This window comes from Chelonia mydas, chromosome 21 (genome assembly GCF_015237465.2).
Source record: "Chelonia mydas isolate rCheMyd1 chromosome 21, rCheMyd1.pri.v2, whole genome shotgun sequence".
In the NCBI taxonomy this organism is placed as follows: Eukaryota; Metazoa; Chordata; order Testudines; family Cheloniidae; genus Chelonia; species Chelonia mydas.
The window spans coordinates 16258443-16284046 of record NC_051261.2 but is presented as its reverse complement, the minus strand read 5'-3'; the positions used below and the strand labels follow the sequence as shown (position 1 = coordinate 16284046).

Genomic DNA, 25604 nt, shown 5'->3' with positions numbered 1-25604 from the left:
CTCAGCGCTGTGCGAGGAGGAAGCGCTGGAGGGCAGGATGTTCACAGGAGGGGGGCCGGCAGAGCTGTGCGTGAGGGTCATGGCATTGTGGGAGGGGAGGGTCTGCTGTGCAGGGATCTCCGGAGCTGGGTTAGTCAGGGTGCTGACAATGAGGGTGGAGGTGCCTGGACAGAGCTGGGTGAGGGTCCGCTCTGAAGCTGCTGTAGCCTAGGATTACTATGCATCGGCAGGGACCTGCAGGGTTGATGATTTCCCTACGTGAGAGAGCAAAGAGCAGCAGGCGTGGTCCCTGCGTCAGAAGCCAGACGAGATTATTATGATTCACTCCCTCTGGGTCCAGTTACCAAGAGAGTGAGTCCAGAGCTGGGGAGATCAAAGTCTGCAGTCGGAGCTGTAGATTGTCCAAGCCGCAGCTCCTGGCCCCCTCCTCTTCCCCTGAGTTTCTCCAGGAGAGAATGCCCCTGTGATCGCCCACTGGGAACTGGTAGGAGCCATCGCCCGACAACCTGCCAGGTAACCAACTTGCAGTGTTCCCTCGACGCCAGCTGCCGGCTCCAAGCCTTAGCGAGGGAGGAGTAAGCGGCAGGCAGGTCCAGGTGATGATGGCTCCCCAGGGAGAAGACTCTGCCAGGAGCAGCTAATTGCTCGGGGAAAGGCCCTGCTCTCTGGGTCCGGCGGGCGGGCAGTGCTGGTGTGCTGCGACGGGCGGCTCTGGAAGGGGATCGATGTGAGCTGGGGTTAACCAGCAGCAACTCAGACACATGGTTACTAAGGGGGAGCTCCCTCTCAAGCCAGGCGAGTTGCCCTCCCTCCAGCATTTCAAGCCCTGCAGGGAAAATGCCTGACCTGGGGCTTCTTAAAAGCAAGATGGCTGTCAAGGCCGTGACGCCACAAACTTCCTGGTGCTCTTCGCTAGAGCCAGGGCGGTGGGGAGGCGGCTGGCCAGGAAGGGCTTGGATTGATCGCAGCCCTTGTCTGATAAGTGGCATCGGCGGCTGTGAGGAGACAGGGCGGGCGAGAATGGAAGCCTGATTAGCCACGGGGCTCAGTCGAGACCAAGATTTGTGGCACAGGGATCAGAGCAGGGGCCCATCTAGCCTAGTCTCCTGGCTCTGGCCCTGCCCAGCGCCAGCTACTTCAGAGGAAGGTGCAAGAAACCCCCCTCCCCAGTGGACAATTGTGAAATAGCCTGACCCCGTTTGTTAAAGGGTAGCTCATGCCCTGAAGCAGGAGAGTTTATAGTCCCTCCAAACATCCAGGGGATCTATTTTCAGGAGGGGAGGCATTTGGGGTAATTGTGGGAGCTGGCCTCGCATTGTCCCTGCCCCTGCGGGGCAGATCCAGCCCGCGATGCAGCAGGTAAGAGTTTGAGGCGTGGAAGCTGGGGAAGAAGACAGGGAGAGAGTTTAGCTGAAGCCCTTTAGTGAAGGCTAAATCATAAGCTTGCCCCCCTGGGCTCCCCCACTGGAAAATGGTGGTTCCAGCCTCCAACCCTCCCGGAGTCCCCAAACCTCACTCTTTGGAAGCCCCTTATTCCCTGCAGCAGGGCTGCATGGCTGGGCAGGATCAGGGTGTGCCCATGTACTGAGGGAGGTGATCAGTGATTCGTGTGCATTGGAGCCGAGGGGGCAGAGGCTGGGCGGGGGTGGGGGGGGGGGAAGGAAAGCCGTGCAATTAGGGCTCTGACACTGGAACCAGCACCGCTACTATGTAGGTGACCATATTTCCCAACGACAAAATGGTCACCCTGTGGGGCTAGCCCAAGCCCTCTTGTGGCCCGAGCCACTTGCCCGAGGCCCCCTCCCTGCATGGGGCTGGCGTCACTGCTCGCTGGAGCCCTGCCTGCCCCCCATCCGAGGCTGGGACTGGTGTCGCTGCTCACTCGAGCCCTGCCTCTCCCCCTGCATGGGGCTGGAATCACCACTCACCGCCAGGCACGTTCCTGCGCACCCACGCTTTTGACAGAAGTGGGCATTTGGCCCATTTGCTCTTGCCAACTGATCAGCTTTGCAAGAGCAATCGAGACAAATGCCCACCCTGGCCAGAAAAGTCAGGACGGCCGGGACAGGGCTTAAAAAAGGGACTGTCCTGGCCAAAATGGGACATATGATCATCCTACTACTGTGGCTCTGCCTCCTTTCAGCTCCCTCTGCCTTGCCCTCCTGCAGCTGATCCCACCTTTGGGTGTGGGCTCTGATGTTTCTGTTTTGCAGGCCCTGCCCTCTGGGACAACGGTGATGGAGCCCTTTGGCCACAGGACCAAGTCTGAGTACAAGTGAGTGCCCGTCTCTCTTAGGGCTCTGGGGGTGCCCCCTACCCTGCTGTGGTGAGCTCTGGGGGCTGTACTCCCCCACCCCACAGGCACACAGTACAATCAATGCTCCATCTGACAACTGCTTCTCTGACCATCCCCAGGGCTCTTGGGCAGAGCAGCCTACCCTGGGAGACAGGGAGCATCTTCCAAACAGGGCCCAGGCACTGCTCTCTCTGCATCTCCCCATCTGGGTGAGGAGGCACCCCCTGAGATTCCTCACGGGCCAGTGGGGGCCAGGCAAAGGCCGACTGTCGTCAAACCCCACTCACCCAGCTCCGGTGCACAACCTGGCATGTGCCAGCAGGTCCCTGCACTGGGGAGCAAGGGCCCAAGCTCAGGGGGGGAGGAAGCAGGGTCCTTGGGATCCTGGCAGATCTTATGACCCAGGTGTCTGTATGTTTGTCTGTCCTCTCTACAGTGAGTTCAGCAATGGCAGCCCAGACCTCATCAGAGCCAACAGCACGTCCAGGCCCAGCAGCAAAGCCATTTACCGTAAGAACAGCGTCCCCCTCCCTTCAGCCTACCCATCCCCTTCCCCTCCCTCATGTCTCTGCACCTCCCGTTCAGGAGTGCAAGTAGGGTGGTACACTCCAGTATGCTAGCAAGATTTTTAGCGGGTACGGGGTACCGGAAAGACGTAGCTAGCTAGCCTTAAAGGAGCAGAACGAAGCTAGGGAGAGCATTCGTTCCTTATATGGGTTTAACAGCACAATACATATGCTAACAAACTTAAACAAAAGAAAAGGAGGACTTGTGGCACCTTAGAGATTAACCAATTTATTTGAGCATAAGCTTTCGTGAGCTACAGCTCACTTCATCGGATGCATACTGTGGAAAATACATAAGATTGTTTTTATACACACAAATCATGAAAAAATGGGTGTTTATCACTACAAAAGGTTTTCTCTCCCCCCACCCCACTCTCCTGCTGGTAATAGCTTATGTAAAGTGATCACTCTCCTTACAATGTGTATGATAATCAAGGTGGGCCATTTCCAGCACAAATCCAGGTTTTCTCCCCTTCCCCTTCCCCCCCCCCCCCAAAAAAAAAAAAACCCCACTCTCCTGTTGGTAATAGCTTATCTAAAGTGATCACTCTCCTTACAATTTGTATGATAATCAAGGTGGGCCATTTCCAGCACAAATCCAGGGTTTAACAAGAACGTCTGAGGAAGGGCGGGGGGGTAGGAAAACAAGGGGAAATAGGTTACCTTGCATAATGACTTAGCCACTCCCAGTCTCTATTCAAGCCTAAGTTAATTGTATCCAATTTGCACATGAATTCCAATTCAGCAGTCTCTCACTGGAGTCTGGATTTGGAGTTTTTCTGTTGTAATATCGCAACTTTCATGTCTGTAATCGCCTGACCAGAGAGATTAAAGTGTTCTCCGACTGGTTTATGAATGTTATAATTCTTGACATCTGATTTGTGTCCATTGATTCTTTTACGTAGAGACTGTCCAGTTTGACCAATGTACATGGCAGAGGGGCATTGCTGGCACATGATGGCATATATCACATTGGTGGATGTGCAGGTGAACGAGCCTCTGATAGTGTGGCTGATGTTATTAGGCCCTGTGATGGTGTCCCCTGAATAGATGTGTGGACACAGTTGGCAACGGGCTTTGTTGCAAGGATAGGTTCCTGGGTTAGTGGTTCTGTTGCGTGGTGTGTGGTTGCTGGTGAGTATTTGCTTCAGGTTGGGGGGCTGTCTGTAAGCAAGGACTGGCCTGTCTCCCAAGATTTGTGAGAGTGTTGGGTCATCCTTCAGGATAGGTTGTAGATCCTTGATAATGCGTTGGAGGGGTTTTAGTTGGGGGCTGAAGGTGACGGCTAGTGGCGTTCTGTTATTTTCTTTGTTAGGCCTGTCCTGTAGTAGGTGACTTCTGGGAGCTCTTCTGGCTTTATCAATCTGTTTCTTCACTTCCGCAGGTGGGTATTGTAGTTGTAAGAATGCTTAAAAGAGATCTTGTAGGTGTTTGTCTCTGTCTGAGGGGTTGGAGCAAATGCGGTTGTATAGCAGAGATTGGCTGTAGACGATGGATCGTGTGGTGTGGTCAGGGTGAAAGCTGGAGGCATGTAGGTAGGAATAGCGGTCAGTAGGTTTCCGGTATAGGGTGGTGTTTATGTGACCATCGTTTATTAGCACTGTAGTGTCCAGGAAGTAGATCTCTTGTGTGGACTGGACCAGGTTGAGGTTGACGGTGGGATGGAAATTGTTGAAATCATGGTGGAATTCCTCAAGGGCTTCTTTTCCATGGGTCCAGATGATGAAGATGTCATCAATATAGGCAAGTAGAGTAGAGGCGTTAGGGGACGAGAGCTGAGGAAGCGTTGTTTTAAGTCAGCCATAAAAATGTTGGCATACTGTGGGGCCATGCGGGTACCCATAGCAGTGCCGCTGATTTGAAGGTATACATTGTCCCCAAATGTAAAATAGTTATGGGTAAGGACAAAGTCACAAAGTTCAGCCACCAGGTTAGCCGTGACATTATCCTGGCCACTATGGATGTAGAAGCCCTCTACACCAACATTCCACACAAAGATGGACTACAAGCCGTCAAGAACACTATCCCCGATAATAGAAAAGGAGTACTTGTGGCACCTTAGAGACTAACCAATTTATTTGAGCATAAGCTTTCGTGAGCTACAGCTCACTTCATCGGATGCATACTGTGGAAAGTGTAGAAGATCTTTTTATACACACAAAGCATGAAAAAATACCCCCCCCACCCCACTCTCCTGCTGGCAATAGCTTATCTAAAGTCATCACTCTCCTTACAATGTGTATGACAATCAAGTTGGGCCATTTCCAGTGCTGGAAATGGCCCAACTTGATTATCATACACATTGTAAGGAGAGTGATGACTTTAGATAAGCTATTGCCAGCAGGAGAGTGGGGTGGGGGGGGTATTTTTTCATGCTTTGTGTGTATAAAAAGATCTTCTACACTTTCCACAGTATGCATCCGATGAAGTGAGCTGTAGCTCACGAAAGCTTATGCTCAAATAAATTGGTAAGTCTCTAAGGTGCCACAAGTCCTCCTTTTCTTTTTGCGAATACAGACTAACAGGCCTGTTACTCTGAAACCTGTCATTAAACAAAAGCTTTGTTTAAGTTTGTTAGCATATGTATTGTGCTGTTAAGTTGGTCAGGAGTCATAGAATCATAGAATATCAGGGTTGGAAGGGACCTCAGGAGGTCATCTAGTCCAACCCCCTGCTCAAAGCAGGACTGATCCCCAATTAAATTATCCCAGCCAGGGCTTTGTCAAGCCTGACCTTAAAAACTTCTAAGGAAGGAGATTCCACCACCTCCCTAGGTAACGCATTCCAGTGTTTCACCACCCTCCTAGTGAAAGTTTTTCCTAATATCCAACCTAAATCTCCCCCACTGCAACTTGAGACCATTACTCCTTGTTCTGTCATCTGCTACCACTGAGAACAGTCTAGAGCCATCCTCTTTGGAACCCCCTTTCAGGTAGATAAAAGCCGCTATCAAATCCCTCCTCATTCTTCTTTTCCATAGACTAAACATCCCCAGTTCCCTCAGCCTCTCCTCATAACTCATGTGTTCCAGTCCCCTAATCATTTTTGTTGCCCTTCGCTGGACTCTTTCCAATTTTTCCACATCCTTCTTGTAGTGTGGGGCCCAAAACTGGACACAGTACTCCAGATGAGGCCTCACCAGTGTCAAATAGAGGGGAACGATCACGTCCCTCGATCTGCTGGCAATGCCCCTACGTATACATCCCAAAATGCCATTGGCCTTCTTGGCAACAAGGGCACACTGTTGACTCATATCCAGCTTCTCGTCCTCTGTAACCCCTAGGTCCTTTTCTGCCGAACTGCTGCCGAGCCATTCGGTCCCTAGTCTGTAGCGGTGCATGGGATTCTTCCGTCCTAAGTGCAGGACTCTGCACTTGTCCTTGTTGAACCTCATCAGATTTCTTTTGGCCCAATCCTCCAATTTGTCTAGGTCCCTCTGTATCCTATCCCTACCCTCCAGCGTATCTACCTCTCCTCCCAGTTTAGTGTCATCTGCAAACTTGCTGAGGGTGCAATCCACACCATCCTCCAGATCATTTATGAAGATATTGAACAAAACCGGCCTCAGGACCGACCCTTGGGGCACTCCACTTGATACCGGCTGCCAACTAGACATGGAGCCATTAATCACTACCCGCTGAGTCCGACAATCTAGCCAGCTTTCTATCCACCTTATAGTCCATTCATCCAGCCCATACTTCTTTAACTTACTGGCAAGAATACTGTGGGAGACCATGTCAAAAGCTTTGCTAAAGTCAAGGAACAACACGTCCACTGCTTTCCCTTCATCCACAGAGCCAGTTATCTCGTCACAGAAGGCAATTAGATTAGTCAGGCATGACTTGCCCTTGGTGAATCCATGCTGACTGTTCCTGATCACTTTCCTCTCCTCTAAGTGCTTCAGAATTGAGTCCTTGAGGACCTGCTCCATGATTTTTCCAGGGACTGAGGTGAGGCTGACTGGCCTGTAGTTTCCAGGATCCTCCTTCTTCCCTTTTTTAAAGATGGGCACTACATTAGCCTTTTTCCAGTCGTCCGGGACTTCCCCCGATCGCCATGAGTTTTCAAAGATAATGGCCAATGGCTCTGCAATCACATCCGCCAACTCCTTTAGCACTCTCGGATGCAGCGCATCCGGCCCCATGGACTTGTGCACGTCCAGTTTTTCTAAATAGTCCCGAACCACTTCTTTCTCCACAGAGGGCTGGTCACCTCCTCCCCATGCTGTGCTGCCCAGTGCAGTAGTCTGGGAGCTGAGGGGAAGGGTGGGGGGACGGAAGGTGTTTAGACAGAGTTTTTGATTCCTGCTCCCGCCTCTGGACTATGAACATATATTGATGGGAGCATTCTAACCAAGGGACTGAGGACTTTAAGGTAATCTGGAGCCTTCATATTTCCTTGATCCTTTGCAGATGGACTTATGAGTTGGATATGGTACAGAGACTGTTCTAGCCTCATTGATTGCTGATTTCTCCCTTGCAATGGACAAAGATCAGATCTCTGCTGACTTTCTCACATGAGTCAGCAGCCTTTGACAGCTGTGGTGCAAGCAACATAGCCCTTGCTTGAGTGATTTTGTTCTTTCCCCTCCAAATGTCAAAACCTGTTCCCATTGAACTCAATAGCAAAACTCCTTTTGATTTCAGTGGGAACAGGATTTGGTCCCAAGAGATTAGAGAATGTACTTTTGATCAATTGCTTATCTGTCCAGAGATAGTTCTCATGCACGTTCTGCCAGGCTGATTTTGATTGTCCGTCCTGTACGTCATGCTGAGGAAAGTAATAAAACAATTTGGGCTGTAGTTCTATCAAGATGTACATGGCACACACAGTTCTATGCCTCTTTTGCATCATACCCAGATGGTGCAGCATCTTTGCTTGCCTAGTGCCTGGCAGAGAGCAATACTTAGGCCTTGTCTACACTGCCACTTTACAGCACTGAAAATTTCTCACTCAGGAGTGTGAAAAAACACCCCCCGCGAGCGATGCAAGTTTCAGTGCTGTAATGTGCCAGTGTAGACAGTGTCCCAGTGCTGGAAGCTACTCCCCCGCAACTCCACAGCCACGTTAAAGCGTGGGTTAAAGTCACATTAAAGGGAAAGTGGGTGATTGTCCTTCCTATCCTTCTTTCATTAAAAAAGTTTTCAATTTGGGGTGCTGCTGGAAGTACAGGTGGCACCAGGGGCCCAAAGCATCATTTTACCATCGCATCTGTTTAATGGAGTTGTAAAATTTTAGACAAGTAAGGGGGGTGTCGGAGGGGACGGGGAGAGTGTGGGGGCCCCGGGCTGGGGGTGGGGTGGGGAGGAGTCACATGGAGGGTTACGTGGGGAGGTCACGTGACACCCCCGCTGTGTCCCTCCCATGAGTGCAAGAAATGATTTCTCCTTGCACCACGTCTCCTGTCAGCCAGCCCCTTCTTCTCCCCAGATTTCTGCCTCACCCTTTCATCCCTCTTGCCCCTCTCCGCCTGCAGGCCAGCGCAAGAATTACGCCCTCTCCACACTGAAGCAGCAAAGCAATTTCCAGCACCGCGTGGAGGTAGGAGAAGCCCAGGTGGCCTGTTTTCCCTCCCTGGAGAAAATGCCCTGTGCACCCCCGCTCATCAGAGCCCGACCAGCTGCCCCCGCGCTGTCACCTCTCCTCAGCGGGGAGGGGCCTTCCCAGCATGCTCCGGTGCGCCAGGATGGGCAATGCAGGTGCATGCTGCTTCCTCTGGGCTTGCACCGTGGCTGGGTTCCCCACCGCCCAGCAAAGCCCTGATTGCAGACGAGACATCCCAGCCTCGTGCTCTGCACTGGCCAGTACCACCCACCGCCCCCTCGCTCAGCCACGTCACGCGGTCCCCTCTCCTGTGGTCAGGGGCCGGGGTCGGGGGCACTGGGGAAGGCCTGGACTCTGTACTGTGTGTCCCCAGCACCTGCTCACCGCCCACGTGGACTCCAAGGACATCCGTGGCGTGGACGACTGTGTGGCACAGCTGAAGATGATGGATGCGCAGGGACGGGTCTGGGGACAGGACATGATCCTGCAAGTGAAGGGCCCTGAGCTGCTGTTGAGCGACATCGAGACCAAGGTGCATGGGGGTCTCCCAGCCCATCTCAGCCACCTCCCCTCCTCCCAGCAGGGCCCAGCCCCACCCTGCAGCATGCACTCTCTTTAGGGTCCTGGGGGAGATAGCAGAGTGCATTGGGGGGCTTACTCTTTTCCTGCAAGCCCTATGGGAGGGGATATGCTGCCTCTGGCCCATTGGGTTCCCCACACACCCCATGTTCATGGGAGAGGAGCTTGGATCCCCAGCAGAGCAGAGACACCCACTGTCCTGCTGATCGGCCCCTGTTTCCTCCCCCTCCCCTCCGCTGCAGGAGGAGCTGGAGAGCTACCCCCTTGAGAGTGTCCAGGAGTGCGCTGCCATACTCAGCCACTGTGTCTACAATTCCATCCTGGCCGTCACCGTGAGGGAGCAGAGCCAGCACGGGAGCAGCATCCTCCTCTTCCAGTGCGAGCAGCTTGGGGTGAGCAGCACGGGCCGGCTACACAGAACCACCTCGGGGGGGCGGCAGCAGGTCTAAGGACGGCTTCAGCCAGCGGCTTGGCCCCCTCCTCGGAGCACGGGAATGGGAGACTTGTTAGCATGGGGTGCATGTGACACTGCAGGCCTGTACTGGATGGAATCAGGATGGCGTTTCATTGTCCCCACACTGCTAGGGAGAGTCTCCTATAGCTCCAGTAGCAGTCGCTTTCAGAGCTGGATGCTCTGGGATCTATCCCCACTATTGGCAGGAAGTTCTGCGTGGCTGCGGCGTGCGGCGTAGGGACTGCAGCTCTCGACTGCAGGGCTGTGGAGGGGAACTCACGGTTCTGCTGTTTCCTCTTCCCTTCCCATCAGGCAGAGCTGATGAAAGCCAACCTGGAGAAGGCCATCAAGGAGTGGAAAGGGGAACGGGAGAGTCAGGACATGCTCAGGTAATGGGGTGCAGAGAGCCTGTCTCCAGCAGGGTAAGTTAGGTGCAACCCCCCAACCACTGTCTCCTGATGGGGCACTTCCAGGTTTGACACAGTCCCACAACCCTGGATTCCCAGGAGCCCCCCTCTCCTCCTCCACACACCCCTGGATTTCCAGTAAGGAATCCCCCCCATAAAGGTACAAAAAATTCCCCACCTTTTGAGGTCCCCAAGGGATACAGCCCACACCCTAGCTCTAGACAGGGGCCCTCAGTCCTTCCATAGAGTTGGGGTGCTCCTAGGGTTGAGCCACACAGAACCCTCATGGGTGGGATGTGTCCCCCCCACCCCTCTTCCTAGGGGACACCAGGGATTTCTCCTCCAGTGTCCCCAGGGGGTGTAATGCAGTCCCTTGTCTATGGCAGAAGAAGCCTTCTCCCAGCCCCCAGTGACCTGATCCCCCACCCCTTCTGCAGGGATAGCACTCAGTGCAGCATGACTAGAAGATGCCCTCCTTGTTCCCTTTCTCAGGAACAGTTTGGAGACTATGCTGTCCCAGCAGAGCCGAGGGTCCTTCCACAGCAGCCCCCCATGGATCAGCCAGGATAGGTGTGCTGGACTGTCAGAGCCAGACCCCTTTATTCCTCCCACACCACAAGGGTGGCAGAGCCAAGACCAGGTGCCCCGGAATCCTCCAGCCTTCATGGATTATGGTAAACAGGCTCGGGTGTGGCAGGGAGGGGGTGGTGAGTGGGGGAGGGTTGGTGCGGAGGAGGGGCAGGCCAGGGAGGTATAGGTTCGGAGCAGGATTTGGACTCAGGACTCCTGGATTCCCTTCCCAGCTCTGCCACTGACTCTCTGTAACATGGGGCTCATGATACTGACTCCCCTTAGCCAGGCTGCATTCACTGATGTCTGCAGAGCGCTGGAGGTGCTGTGGGAGGGTGCAGAGGGCAATGCGGGGGACAGGGTTGGGGGAGGAGCTGTAAGTCTGAGCCCTGACGTAGGGGGGCGTGGAATGGAAACCCCACCACAAACCCCTGCCTGCTGTGACTGACCCCAGCCTTCTGGGTTTTGCAGGGCCTGGCCAGCCGTGGCCCCCAAAGCCGAGAGACGAGTGGACGGATCCCAGCTTGCAGGCAATGCAGGACTTGGACAGAGACACTGTAAGTGCCCCAGGACTGCTCCAGCTGCTTCCCTGACACCAGCTTTTCCTGGGACTGCTGCAGCCCCCCTCATCGCCTGGTGGAGCCTGCCCCCAAGGATAGGCTTGGCCCCTGGTGCATCACCAGGCAAACTTGCAGTAGGGCAGAGCTTGTTTGGGTTTGGTACTGACACGCTTCTGACCCTCTCGGGGGCTGCGGTGTTGGGCTGGGACCCGCATGGGAAGGAACTCTCCAAGCGCCCTGCCAGACCCGAGAAGAATGGCCTCTGCCTTAGAAAGGCCTAGAGAGCAGCTGGCAGAAGAGGGAGGAGAAGTAGCTGCCAGGGGGTAACTGGGTGGATTTTTAGCCTCTGCAGCTCTGCCAGCTGGCTTAGGGGACAAGTTGTGTCCCAGCCCTGCCCAGAAGGAGCTGTGGGCCGGCCGGCGAGTGGAAGTGGGGAAACAGCCAAAGGAGGAGCTGGGGAGATCAGGTTTGCTCGCCTCAGAGGTTCACAGCAGCCCTCAGTTTGGCCACTTTTGCTAGTGGCTCAAACCTGCCATTCACTCAGCTAACCTCATCACTGGCCAGCATGGGGAAACAGAAGGAGAACAATCCCCACAGTCTCTGCTGATCCAGCCAGTAGGTTGAGGGACAGGCCAGGGACCTTCCCCTCTGGTGGGACCCACAGTCCAGGAGAACTCCTCCTCTATCCAATAGGGAGATGGGGGGATGGGGGGATCCCAGGCCCACCCTCTACTCCGGGTTCCAGCCCAGGGCCCTGTGGATCACAGATATCTACAGTGTTTCTTGTAACAGCTGTGTGACAGCTACAACTCCCTGGGCTACTTCCCCATGGCCTTCCCCCCCGCACCTTCTGTATCCTCACTGCAGGAACTTCCTCCTGACGCCAGACAGCGTTTGAACTCCTCAGTCCTCCAGCAGCATGCCCTCTCACGCTCAGCTCCTTGCGTGCCCCTCACTGACTGAAGTGAGATCCTTCTCAAACCAGATGCCCTGATTAGTCTGCCTGTCTTAATTGATTCTAGCAAGTTCCTCATTGTTCTGGAACCGCCCCTGTTACCTTATCCAGGGAAAAAGGACCTGCTTAACCTGGAGCTAATATATCTCCCTCTATCACTCTCCTGTAGCCATCTGGCCTGACCCTGTCACAAGCTGATCACTCTTGGCTATAGGTGGTGTTCCCTCCAGGGAGCTCACAATGCAATTAGACTGCTTCCGTATTTTGGATATCAATCAAGGACTTATTACTAGAATTGGTCTGATAACTGCTGAGCTGGATGTGTGCAGGCGTGGGTTCATTAACATCTGGCGCAGAGATCCCCCAGGATGCAGTGCTTCCCTGCTTTTCTGGTCCCAGAGTTCAGTGCAGTTCTTGTCTTGGAATCTCCGTTCTCCATTCTGTATGCTAATGAGGATGCCTCCCTGTCCCATCTTTGATGCAGATGAGGCTGGGGGAGTTGCCTTAATCTTGTCACCCTTGTCAGGAGGGGTGTAGGTGTGTCTCCCACTGCCCTTCACTGCTCTCTGTAAGTCTTTTCTCTGATCGGTTTTGGTTCCAGCAGAGGCTGGGGGGGGGGGGGGGGGTGTCCTTTCATGAGTCAGACAGGCTGGATACTGTGCCCTGGTTCCCCAAGAACACAGAGCTGACTGGTATCACCTTGCTCTGTGCTCTGGCTGCAGTTAGGCCTGGGCGTTCTCCCCAGAGACAGAGGCTGGCCTGGGGCCCTGCCATGCCTCAGATACATCCCGGCTGCTTCTGTGTCGGCAGGAAATCCTGAACCATGTGCTGAGTGACATCGAGCTCTTTGTGGGGAAGCTGAAGGAGACGAGCGGCTCGGTGAGCAGCAAGAAGAAGTCGAAGAAAAAGGACAAGGAGAGAGGAGGTGAGGGAGGGGGAAAGTTTCTGTGGAAAGAAGGGGGCCTGGGACTCCTAGGAGAGCCAGGGTCAGTCTCTGCGTGGTCCCTTCAGGGGAAAGGTGACCTGGGGAGGTCTCTGAGGGGACATCTCCGCAGCTGTGGAGTGAGCCTCCCAGCCTCGGTAGGCAGATGCACGAGCTCTGCTTCAGCGAATGCACTTCAGAGTAGCCGTGTGCATGTTGCAGCATGCGCATGGCACAGGTTGCTCACCCTATCGTGGAGCCAGGGGCTCGGGCAGGCTTGGACTCCATGTCCCCGCCTGTGCTGAGCACCCACAATGCGATTTATGTGGTATGTGTCCGTCTACCCGGGGTGGGACACTCACTCCCAGCTGTAGTGAGTGTAGACACACCCTGGGATGGGAGAGGAGGATCTGGGGGGCAGGTCTCTGTGGGGGCCCCCTGGGGAGAGGTGGATCTGGGGGGCAGGTCTCTGTGGGGGCCCCCAGGGGAAGGAAGTGTCTCATGAGGCTAGGATCCGTGCCCCTGGCTAGCATATCCATATCTCCAGCCTGCGGTGGGCAGTGGAGAGCATGCGGCTTTCATGACATTGGGGCGGGCGAGGAATTACCCCATGAACAGAGCTCCGTGCCCTTTGGCACAGCCTCTGCCCCTTCCGAATGGCTAGGCGGGGTCCCGGGGCCTGGGCTGCTCCTGCCCCGGCTCAGTCCCCAGGCCTGTTCTGCCTCTCTGAGAGCCAGTTCCAAAGCTGGGGCTGGGGCTGGGGCCCATCTCTTGAGGCTCCCTGCTGTTCTCAGCTGTTAGGAGGAGGGATGGGGAGGAGGCGGGCGGTGGACGGATGGATGGACGGATGGACAGGGCCCACTCCTGAGAGCGAAGCTGCCTGCCCTGAGAGGCGTGGGTGGAGAGGCTGATCTGTCTCTGGGCATCTGGCTGTCTGCTTGCTGCGATGTGGGAGAAGTGGGCGAAGCGTCCAGCTACCAGGCTGACAGCTCCCTCCTGTCTCTCCCGTCTCTCTCTCCCATCTCTCCCAGTGCTGCTCCCAGAGCCTGAGTGGGAGACCTGCTTCCAGAAGATCAAATACGCCTTAAACCTGCTGGTAGGTCTGGGCTACTGGCTGGGTGGGCAGAGCTGGCTGGGGGTTGAAGAGGGGTGTCCATGGCAGCACCACACAGGGCCCATTGACACCGCGCGGCCCAATTAGCAGAGGGCACAAGGCCAGCAGGGGAACCTATCCCCTCCCCGCAAGAGGCTGAGCACTGGGATACAGTGGAGATGAGCATGGTATAAATGCCTGGATGCAGAGACCCTGTGCACCCAACCCCCTGTGGCCCACTCCCCTCAGCGCCGCCAGGGAATCATGTTAGTTATTGAAACAAAACAGGATCTGGGATGGAGGGATCTGGGGGTGGAGGGTGGGGTCAGAGGGCCTATAACGCCGGGATAAATCTATGGCTACTTGGCAGCCTTCTGGAGCCAGGAAACCCCTGGCGCTGCTCGGGCCCTATCGCTTGAGTCGAAGAAGTTTCCGTCAGCCGCCATGGGACTAGCGGGGTCATTGGTCTGACCTGGCACAAGCAGTGAGGGCCGGGGGACTGGTCTGGTCTTGCAAGGCAGTTCCCGTGGGGTTCCTCTGCTGAGGCGCTCAGAAATGTTGGTGATGAGTGTGGCATTAGAACCGATATAGAGAAGAGTATCTGGAGCTGACTGTGTTGTATGTCCCTGGCTGTCCCTCCTGTGGGATCGTAAGCCAGGGCGGTGGGGGTATGGTCGGGGGGTGCGTATGTCGGCTTGGCAGAATTCAGGTTTTATTGTCTCTAATTTTGATGATTAATAATGATTTTTTTCTATTTTTAGTTATTTTAATTGTTAAGGTTGCTGTAAATTAAGTGGGGGGACTGGCTGGAGCTAGGACTAGGGTTGTGCTGGCAGTGGGGCTGCAGGGGGCCCCCCACATGGCCAAGGGGCCCAAGACGCCAGAGCACAAGGTGCTGGAGAGGCTGCAGTCGTCTTGGCCTGGAGGGGCAGAGATCCCCAGCCAGGTCTACAAGGAGGAAGAAGAGCCCCCAGCCGTAGGGGGCGGGGACTGGTTGCTGAATGGCTCCTACCTGGGATAGACCATTGGGTGGACTCCCCCATGGCTGGGGTGCTCATCCTCTAGTCCTCACAGTCCTGGCCAGGCGTCTCTGCTCTGCCCTGCCAAGATCGCAGCCTCCCCGACACTTTGCACCTGCAGGGGTCAGATGTCTCACAGCTAGAGCAAGAACACTGCATATGGCATAGGTACGGGTTTGTCCTCTCCATGCAGCAGGGAGTTCCTGGGTGCTGGGGGCTCTGCGGCCAACTCCCCTGCTCTACCAGGGCCAGCCACACTTGTTACAGAAAGAAAAGGAGTACTTTGGGCAACTTAGAGACTAACCAATTTATTTGAGCATAAGCTTTCGTGAGCTACAGCTCACTTCATCGGATGAGCACATGCTGCAGCCAAGTTTGCAACCCCTCTGCATTGCTCCTCCTTGCGTTAGCCGCCCAGGGTGCAGCTACCTCCCTGGCGGTGGGGCCAAGGCAGAGGGGTGAAAAGCTTCACCTGTGTTTTGTCTCTGCCCAGGGGAAGCTGAAACCTAAGCTGCAGCAGCAGCCCAGTGCCCCGGAACTGGTTCGACTCATCTTCTCCACCCTCTCCTTTGTGAGTATCCCAGACCGTTCGGATCCATCTCATTGACCCCCCTTGTATCCATGCAGCCAATGGGCTGGCAGGCTGGAAAATACCAGGATGCGAATTGTAGTCTCCGAATGACACCATTATTCCAAATTGATCCTGCTCTCCTTGGGAATTGCTTACGGGAATGCAGGCCAGATCCGCAACTGGTGTCAATTGGTAGAGCTCCATCAGCTTTGGTGGAGCTGCCTCCATCTCCATGACTTCAATGGCACTAAACCAGCTTATCCCAGGTGAAGAACTGCCCCCAAAACTCATACGCTGGGAGTTGGATTGAGGGCTCCAGAAAAACTGATTGTTGACTGAGCCCAAAGCCCAGGTCTCTGAGCCTCACAAAATAAGGAAAGCTCATAAGCACAGTGCTTTCCTGAGCTGCAAACCTACACAAAGGGAAGGAAACGCTGTCCTCGCGTTTCACTGGTGCTTGTAAGGTTCTGTCGTTTGCCTTTGCTGTATCCCACGTGCTCATTGCAGCAGCAAAGAGAAACCTTGGGAGACAGAGCGCCAAACACCCAGCCTAGGGGACGATCAGCTCCTTTAGCAAGCAGCAGCATTCTTCAGGGGTAGGTGTAACGACTGCCATTGTGGCTTCTGCCAGAAATTTCAGATCTAAGCCCCTTTGTCCTATGTGGGCACAGAGTGGACAATGGGTTGCAGGCAGATTTTTCCCCACCACAGGAGTCTGAGAGACCCCAGATTTTCCCTGGCAGTAAAATTCTCAGGACATAGCCTTGTGGCTACCAGGAGAGGGCATGGGCTAGTGATTCAAGCACAGGCCTGGGAGTCAGGACTCCTGGCTTTTGTTCCCACCTTTGCCGCTGGCTCGCTTTGTGACCTTGAGCAAGTCACTTCCCCACTCTGTGGTTCCATGTCCTGATCTGTAAAACCGGCATCCGCCCGCCGCCCCCAAGGGCTGTGTGGATGGGCTCTGTTCATAGAGCACTTTGGAGCTCCGCTGCACAGTGATCGTGTGAATCGTTCCCCCGCACCCAGCGCTGTGCGCTTCAGAGTTACAGATCCCCCTGCAAACATCTGACCACCAGTGACTCATCACCCCCAGCTGCACCCAAAGCAGGTGTGAGCGGGGCACCCTGACAACACAGCTGCCCTCGGACATGACCGCCAGAGCGGGGAGGTACTGGGCTGACCTGACTTATCACTGTCATTCCTCCCCATCTGCCCAATATCCAGATTTTGTCCACCTGTCCCTGGCCCAGCCTGGCCTCCTCCATTGTTTCCCCTCTGCTGACCGAGGCAGCCATCGACCTGATGGACGAGTCTTTGGAGAAGAAGGATCGTGACACATGGAAGAGTCTGGGCAAGGCTTGGCACACCACGAGGTGAGGAGAATCCCTCGGCCACCCAGGCCATTCCCTCTGCCGAGCCGGCAGGGCGCGGAGCAGCCGCTTGGAAAGTGCACCGTCCGTTGCTGTTAACGGGGAGGATCTTAAGCCGGCGAATGTGGAAAGAACTTGGACTGGGATCCAGTGGAGCCATCTCCCCCTTTAATGTTAATCCAGATTGTGGTTGCTGGTCTGAAGTCCACTCTTTAGCCCCAGGCAACAGCTTCCCCGCATTACCCAGCCCTGTCTGGATCTGAGAGGAGATCTCGAGCCCCATTGGGCTGAGATGGGGAGAGAAGCTGTGCTGAGGGCTTCTGTGTCAGCTCCTCCCAGACAGGCATCAGACACCCAGGAATAGTGTCTGTCTCTCTGCCAGCCCGAGCCGGATCTGAACCAGCAGCCTCTACTGGGGTTGTAAGAGACTGTTCTCCCCTTACCAAGTCACTGAGCTTTCCATCGTCCCCTCCACCCCCACATGTACCCTCCCGCAGGGCTATGACTGGTGCCTCCCTTCCCAGCCTGAGCCCCTTGACCTGTTCTTTGCTTGCTGCAGCCATTGCTTGTTGTCAGAGCTATGGGTCCCCGTTCGAGTCGCTTCTACCCACCCTGTGCAGTTGCCGGTGGTTAGAGACGCGTTTATGGTCCTGTCTGGAGACCAGCATTGCAAAGTCTTCTCTTTCTTCCCCACCCCAGGGCAGAGTACCCAGACAGACAGTTCATCCCTCCCTACATCCCCATCTTCTCAGATGGGTGGGTGCCCCCCCTGCCGACCCAGAGGGAGACTGCCACTCATGTGGAGAGGGTGAGTCTTGACTGCCAGGCTGTTCGTGGCGGCACAAATTAAAATTTGAGCTGGGTGGCTTAGGGGCGCACTTTAAGTACTGTCTTCCCAAAGCTGCTACTCCCCGATTATGATTGATTCCCCTCACATCACTAAGACCACTTTAAGCACTATCACTGGGAATGGGGAATAGCACAAGGGACATCTAATGGGCTCATCTCACAGAAGCAAAGCTAATGAGGCAGTTTTGCCCCAGATCCCTTGTAAGAGAGGGAGGGTTGTCTAGTGGTTAGAGCACTAGCCTGGGCCCTGGGAGACCCGGGTTCAAGCTCCTGCTCTGCCACTGACTGCCCATATGACCTTGGGCAAGTTACTTAGGCACAGAGCCTCAAAGGTATTCAGGTACTTAACTTCCATAGGTGTTAGATGCCTAAATACCTTTGAGGACCTGTGTCTTCATTTCCCATCTTCAAAATGGGATAGTAGCACTGCTCTGTCTCACCATGGGAGTCTTAGGACAGCCTCATTAATGGTTATCAGGCACTCAGATGTTATAGGGATGGGTGCCATAGACAGACATCGGAACTCCGAGTCCAGGGGAGGGGAAGGTGGTTTGCACTGCTGTAAGCCCATCCTTCCCTTGAAACACTGAACAGTAGGTTGTAGCCAGGCCATGACTTGGCCCCTTGTGCAGTGAATGAGTCTCTGGGAAAGGATTACGTCCCCTGCCAGGGGATTTAGTGTATGCAGACTTTGCTGTGTGTGGACTGCTTCCTCCTGCCGCCCCCCAGGGTCTAGCAGTGATAAAAGCCCTACTATTGCTAACAGCTGAGGGAGATTCTTCTGTAGCTTGGAAAGACAGGCTCATGTTTGCAGAGCAGAAGCTGCTGGGGTCACACGTGCTGCGTAGCCTCTCCAGGATGTCTCTCTGGCTCTGGGGGTTATCGCCCGTCTGTTCAGAGGGAGCCATGAAGGGCTCTTGTGCCACCCTCAGCTTCCCTGGAATGCCCCCCTCGGATGTAACTAAAGCATGTTTGCCTTCTCTCCATGCAGCAGCCCCTGGGAAGCCAGAACCATGCCACGTCCAGGTACGTGCTCCTGTCTCCAGGCTGGCCTGGCTTCCTATTGGGGTTCTGGGAAATGTCCCAATGCGCTGTATGCAGGGCGGCCCCTTGGACTTCAGTGTGCATGAATGAACATGGGCAGCACAGGGCCCCTGGCTATGAGGGGCAAATAACTCCTGCTCAGAACTTGCTGGGATCCCCTCTTGAGACCGCACGTGCTCAACACAGTCCCTGTTCCCCAAATCCTACACACGCTACACACATACTCCCACTGCTGTTGCTACACACACAAGGTTCTTTCTGACCTACCAGCAGAAGAATCTGCCACAGCTGACTGGTTTCAGCCTGCCAGTAGAGCCGGGCTTCCATCCTGGGATGTCTCTGAGCCCGTGGGTGGGGGCAAGGGCAGCTCATTACAAAGGGGCCCTGTTGTCAGCCCTGCTGGCACAGGCTGCAGTGATGCCAGGGAGAGAAACCCAAGGTGGGGCCTTTGGCCACCATTGGGTTCAGCAGTTCACACTGTGTCAGAAGTGGGGGAAGCATCCCTGGAACAAAAGGGGGTCTGTGTGAGACAGGAAGGTCAAACCCTCTGGAGACAGCAAATGAGTAGCTCATTTGGCTCCCTTGTCGAGTATCTTAATTGCTCACTGCATTATTGCCTCTGAAAGTGGGTCACCCTGTCCTGTCCCCCCCATATGGTCTGAGAGCTCTCTCCATGCCAGCCTGCCACTCCTGACTGCTGTCTATGCCATCTCTGTGGGCACAGCCCGTCCCGAGCCCCTGCTGTTCACCTTTGGGCCACCTGGCCCCAGCCGGTTGCTCTTTCCCCTTGAGTATGTCAGGGTAGCCGAGTGGCTGTGTTCTCCCAACAGTAACAGACTATGGGCCTGACCCTGCAAGGCGCTGAGCACTTCCTGGGGGCGGGTGGGGGCAGCACCCGCAACTCCCATGGCGAGAGTGACAAGAGCTGAGGGTGCTCAGCACCCTTCAGGATCAGGCCCTCTCGCTGTGTCTAGACAAAAATCCTATGGGACTAGACCTGCTCTTGGTGACTGGAGTAGTACTGAAATCAACAGTTACCTGCCCTGCAGAGCTTTGTGAGAGAGATCAGGATGGGGTTCTCTTTTTGTAAGCAGCAGCTGGATCTCTTAGCTGGGTCCCTAGGGATCTAGGACTGAGATGGTCACAGATCTCCATTCTCCTGGGCTCTAACTCCATACATGGTCTCCTCCTTCTAGTCCCCCGCAGCTCATGCAAGCCATGTACGAATTCCAGGCCAGGAACAACAAGGAGCTGACTGTCATGAAAGGGGAACTGCTGGAGGTAAGGCAGGAACTGTCCTATGAAGCCAGGGAATTGTTCACAGTCTCTGCTAGGCGATCTCAGCACCAAAACTTAGATACCTTTGGGAGGAAACTGGGTCTCCATTCTCTCTATAAAGTACAGTGCCTTCCTCTGGGACTACTTACAGATATAGAGGGAGGGCGGCTACTAGGGACTGGTGGATCAAGGTGAATGGAGATTGGACAACAGGCAGAGAGGGCTTAAAGCACCAAGGCACAGAATGACCTTTGATTGCTGACTACACTAAATGCCACCAGCCCAGAGGCTGCACAGTGATCAAAGCACAGCAGTGGCATGGCTGGGAACAAGGACTAAATATCATGCACAGGGTCGGCCTGTGGGGGGTTGCTTCTTCCGACGGTACTGTGCCCAGTAGAGGAGTTGGGTTTTCAGACATCTACTAAAATGAAGCCCGCTAATAATGCCCATACTATAATGATGCATGCTCAGGTCTCATGAGAGTGGAAGTTGGATGTTACGGATTTTGGGAAGGTAGGCAGGGGATAGGAAGGAAATGTCGCCCCCTCCCTGGGCATGTCTGGCTAGATGCAATCTTGGGGGAGGCTCTTTATTTTCATCTGGAAACAGAACACTGGACTCGATGGCTGTGACGAAGTGGGACTGTTCTTAATGTTTCCTCTGAATAGTGTGGGGGTGCCTCAGTTTCCCCTAGGCAGTTCTTAAGTATCTAGGTGGTGGGATAAGGGTGTATGATCACTGCAGAGCCCTAGAGGGCAGGTGTGTGCAGGGGTCTGGACACAGAGAATGGCCGACACCCTGTTTCCTGGCAACTGATGGCCTGGGCCTCTCCCCCCTGCAAGGTGAGAGCTAAAGGGTTGGAGAACAAAGGAATCAGGTGACCTCCTGGCCCGGAAAGGGACAAAGCCCAGAGGAGGAGGGGGTGGAGAGAGTTTCAGTTTGGGGCTGGCTGTGACATGGAGTGAAGTGCAGACGTGGTTGTCTGGCTCACGGCCCCCCAAAATGGACCCAGCTGAGGGGTCCTGTTCTCTGCACCTGCAAGCTCTGTTTTAGACCATGTTCCTGTCATCTAATAAACCTCTGTTTTACTGGCTGGCTGAGAGTCACGTCTGACTGCAAAGTTGGGGTGCAGGACCCCCTGGCTTCCCCAGGAGCCCGCCTGAGTGGACTCGCTGTGGGAAGCACACGGAGGGGCAGAGAATGCTGAATGCTCTGAGGGCAGACCCAGGAAGGTGGAAGCTGTGTGAGCTGTGTGTCCTGAAGACAGGCTGCTCACAGAAAGAAGACTTCCCCAGAGTCCTGACTGGCTTCATGGGGAGCAGTTCCAGAGCATCGCCCAGGGACTCCGTGACAATGGCCCAGTAGTGTGACACATTACAGCAGGGACTAGACACTGTGCACAATTCTCTGGGCTGGGCTACGAAGGAGGTCAGACGATGGTGAGAGGGGGCCTTTCCGGCCTTCGGATTGATGGATCTATATAGGACACAGTGTCGTGTGGGACGATAGCACTGCATTACACAGCAGGCACCTGGAGTTGTCTCCCCAGGAACCCAGTCCAATCAGTCCAGAATCTTGTGTGATATTTATTTAATTTGATCCTCAGCTGGTGTCAGCCAGGAATCAGGGGGTGACCCTCTCTGGCCTGTGCTCTGCAGGAGATCAGATTGGGTGATCAGAATGGTCCTGTCTGGCCTTAGTCTCTAGGACTCTAATTGCCAAGAGATGCCCTAGAAAGTCCCCGTGCCATGAGGGTGACCCCCTGCTCTGGTAGCCAGGGTGATGGCTTTCACACATTTCACCGCCTCGGCTCCTGGGGGCGGATTTGAATTATGCTGTGTCCTTTGGCTCAGATTCTAGACCAGCGGAAGAAGTGGTGGCTTGCTAGAAACAGAGCAGGCGAGAGGGGCTATATCCCGAACAACATCGTGGGGCCAGTGGGTCAGAAGCCTGCAGAGAACAGCATGAACCAAGTAGGTCGCCCTGTTCCACTCCAAGATGCAGCAACGCACTGACCTGGCTGGGCCTTTGCCCCCCATGAGCTGTGGCGCTGTCCCCCCCCCTTTGGGGGATGGGGTTATGGGAACTAGCTTGCTCTCAGTTCAGCGCATGCTGGCTGTAGAATAAAGGTTTCCTGATCTCATCCCCTGCACTGAGCTAACGGTTCCTGATCTCCCAGACACCAGCTCTGAGATGAAAGCTTGTCCCCTGCAGGCAGTGGCTTGCGGGGTGGCTGGGAGGGGGAAGAGGGAAGTGTTCCCTTGTCTGTTTGGGGGATCGGTGGTTTGATCAGCGCTCTCATTTGCCGTGAGACGCCTCAGTCCCCTCCTCTCTCTTGGATCTAGGCGCCAAGCAGCTCCCCTGGTCTCCAGCAGAACTCCACGCCGGCGGAGGTGACGGCCTGGCTGAGGGACATGGGCTTCTCCGAGATGTAGGTCCCCTCAGTCGCTAACCCTGGGAACTGGCCTCTCTCTGAGAAAGGCCCCTCCCTGCCATCACCCATCACTCCCTGAGTCACATCGGCCCAATCCTGAAGCCCTGGGGGCTGATCCTGTGCCCACGGACTTCAATGGCACAGAATTGGTAAAGCCACCGTTGGGCAGGTTGGGGTTAGGCCCAGAGCTGTGTGGGTCAAGGACACTGATACCTAGCCAGGGGGGCTACCCCCCACACCGTCAATCTGCATCTCCCCTGGTGCAGATCTGCCTGTGTCCAGCTCTAGCTGCTGCTAGAACAGAGACCGCGCCCACCAGGCCAGTCTCCCCTGCTGATGGTCTGACTGGGGAGCAGTTGCCATTTCTTCAGTCCATGGTTTTTCTTTGCAATCCCGCCCTTCACCAGGGAGCTGATCTCCAGGGGTTACTCCAGGGGTTACTTCCCCTGAGCACCCATTGACCCCTCCCTCACCATCTGTCTGTCTCCCCGCAGCACAGTGAAGTGCCTTGGCGTGCTCAGTGGCAACCAGCTGCTGGGGATGAGCCAGGAGGAGTTGAAAACTGTCTGCCGGGAAGAGGGGAGACGTGTCTTCTTCAAGCTCTCTGCTGTTAAATCGTCCCTGGGGGTGAGTCTGCTACAGGCTTGCTAGATACATAGCCAGCATCCCAGGCCCCTGCCTGGGCCATCACTGAACACTCTGTAGGGGTCTCCCCAAACATACAGCGGGCTAGTGTGCAGGGGAGAGATGAGCATAGGGGGCCTAGCTCAGGTATTCATATCTGACTTATGGGAAGGCCATAGTCTTCCAAGGTTGGGTGCTTTGGGGTTCCTTTTGAGACCCTTCAACCCAGATCCACAAAGGTACTTATTGCCCAGTTTTAGGCACCACTGCACTTTACAAAACCCTGCTTGGCAGCCACCGAACACCATAGGCACTTAAACTCAGAGCCTAAATTTTTGCTGTAAAAGTTCCCTAGGCCTTTAAGGTTTTGCCTCTGGGCATACGCACTGGTGTCTCCCTCTAAGCTCTGGCCTAGCTCCTGCCTGCACCCCGGTGCCATCTGCAGACCCGGGGAAGGCAGGCAGAGAAGCACCTAGCATAGGGGGCGGTGAGGATAAATACTCTAAGGAGTGCGAGGTGCTTAGATTCTCTGCTGCTAGGGAAGTACCAGAGCTAGCTGTCTGAAAGCTACTGAAGATCAGTAGCATGGAACTGAGCAAAAATGTTCAAACACTGTTTGTCAAAAAAGGGCTTTTCAAACCCCTGAACAAGTTTCCAGTTAGAAAATTAATTTTGATAAACTAGGAAAAAACCGAGCAGCTTTTCCAGTTGTTTGAAATGGGGGGGGGGACCCAGTGGTAAAATGCAGTTGGTGGGGGGACGGAAAACCAAAAAAAGAGACAAAACTGGGGAGTGGGGTGAAGGAAGTTTCCCAAAATGTGCAGGGGAGGAGAGGGGCACATCCGTGAAAGGTTCCCCCTGAAAACTGGAGAGTGGCACCGACTGACCTTTTCTTCCCACTCTGCTAGCTCTGCGGGGACTAGTCCCGCTGCACGGAGCACTAGCCTGGCCCCTGGGCTCCGCAGGGCACAGCCCGAGGCCCAAGGTTTGTCCATCCAGCAGCCTCTGGAACCTCAGCACCCTGCATTTCTCTTCCTTGTTGCAGATTGGCCCTCACGATTAGCTGGCTCCCTTCCACACCATCTCCAGTCTGGCAGAAGCAGCACAGGGACCAGAGACTGAACAGAGGGACAGCAGGTCTCTCCCAGCATTAGCCCTACTGCTCTTCTAGGAGTCTTCTGAGTCTCTTCCCCTGCCTCTTGTGCCCAGTGCAGAGAGTGGGTGCAGTGATCCCCGAAAGCCATGTGTCACCTACCTGTCATGGACTGTTTTTGTTCAGTGTTTGTACAGCACCTCACACAGGGGGGTCCTGGTCCATGACTGGGGCTGCTAGAGACTCCTGCCCTACAAATCATGCTGTTTATTCTTAGAGCTACATACGCTCCAGCTAAGCATGGACTTCAGCAGTCTGGTCAAAGGCAGATAAGTTTAGCTCCCCAGCAGGCTTTGTCCAGTTCTCCCAGTTGTACAGCATCTGCACTAGAGTTTAATACATATCACCCAAGAGGATACACCCCCTAGCATGCTTGGCTTTCTTTCCCTACTATTCTCCCTTTGCAGAGCTGGGTAAGTCTCACCTAGAAAGTTTTTCTTTTAGATGCAATAAGATCAAGCCTGCAGAGCCAAGATGCTCCCCAAAAGCATGTACTGTTCTCCCAGGTTCTTCTAGCCAGAGCAATTTAAGCAGTTATTAGGTAAAGGTTGTTTAATGGTCTGTAAAGAAAGTTCTTGACTACAAATAAAGTGATTGAATCAACTGCTCTTTCCTAGCCCCTTTTAGGAGCTGACTTTGGAAGAGTCTTGGGAATAGGGGACAGCCTCTTACCTCCCTCTTCCGCGGACACTGGGGATGGTAAAATGGTTTTGATGAAGTGGAGATTACGATGAGAAAGGGGAGATGGGCATGTGTGTGTCAAGTTGTTTGGCACCCATCAAGCTGAACATTTCAGTTTGGGGAAAATTCACAACCTAGTGAAGTGACTGACACTGATCTAGCCACTAAAGAACTGGGTTATGAACTGCACAGGACCAGAAGTCCTCAAGCCTTGGGTAGCTTACATTCTACATTGTATGTGACGCACTTTGTATTGGATGAGTGACTTCCCTCCCCATTGGCTCTGTGCGTATGGTGACGGGTGGACAGCAGCCTCTTTAAAGAGGGCATTTGTCTGCGCAACCTTAATCCATGCAGCTACTTAGGGTATGTCTGCACTACAAAATTAGGTCGAATTTATAGAAGTCGGGTTTTTTTAGAAATCGTTTTTATATAGTCGATCGTGTGTCGCCACACAAAATGCTCTAAGTGCATTAACTCGGCGGAGTGCTTCCTCAGGACCGAGGCTAGCGTCGACTTCCGGCGCGTTGCACTGTGGGTAGCTATCCCACAGTTCCTGCAGTCTCTGCCGCCCATTGGAATTCTGGGTTGAGATCCCAATGCCTGATGGGGCAAAAACATTGTCGCGGGTG

The 25604-nt window shown here is 54.5% G+C and overlaps 1 protein-coding gene across 4 annotated transcripts; it reads left to right on the top strand.

Annotated features, from left to right (window-relative positions):
- Positions 1 to 24894, top strand: EPS8L3 (EPS8 like 3). 4 transcript variants are annotated; one of them, XM_043533667.1, is made up of 20 exons: positions 1 to 66; positions 2214 to 2275; positions 2733 to 2806; positions 8339 to 8403; positions 8780 to 8938; positions 9228 to 9377; positions 9752 to 9828; positions 10339 to 10520; positions 10888 to 10973; positions 12742 to 12856; positions 13885 to 13949; positions 15459 to 15536; positions 16761 to 16909; positions 17606 to 17714; positions 18747 to 18781; positions 19996 to 20080; positions 21934 to 22053; positions 22426 to 22511; positions 23009 to 23141; positions 24184 to 24894. In XM_043533667.1, the coding sequence occupies exons 2-20, from the start codon at positions 2238 to 2240 to the stop codon at positions 24199 to 24201; spliced, it is 1824 nt and encodes a 607-aa protein (XP_043389602.1). In that variant the 5' UTR covers positions 1 to 66; positions 2214 to 2237; the 3' UTR covers positions 24202 to 24894. The 4 variants fall into 4 exon arrangements, with proteins under 4 accessions (XP_043389602.1, XP_037740939.1, XP_037740941.1 ...); XM_037885011.2 differs by lacking the exon at positions 1 to 66 and adding an exon at positions 199 to 513 and having other exon boundaries at positions 23014 to 23141; XM_037885013.2 differs by lacking the exon at positions 1 to 66 and adding an exon at positions 203 to 513.
- The last annotated feature ends 710 nt before the right edge of the window (positions 24895 to 25604 follow it).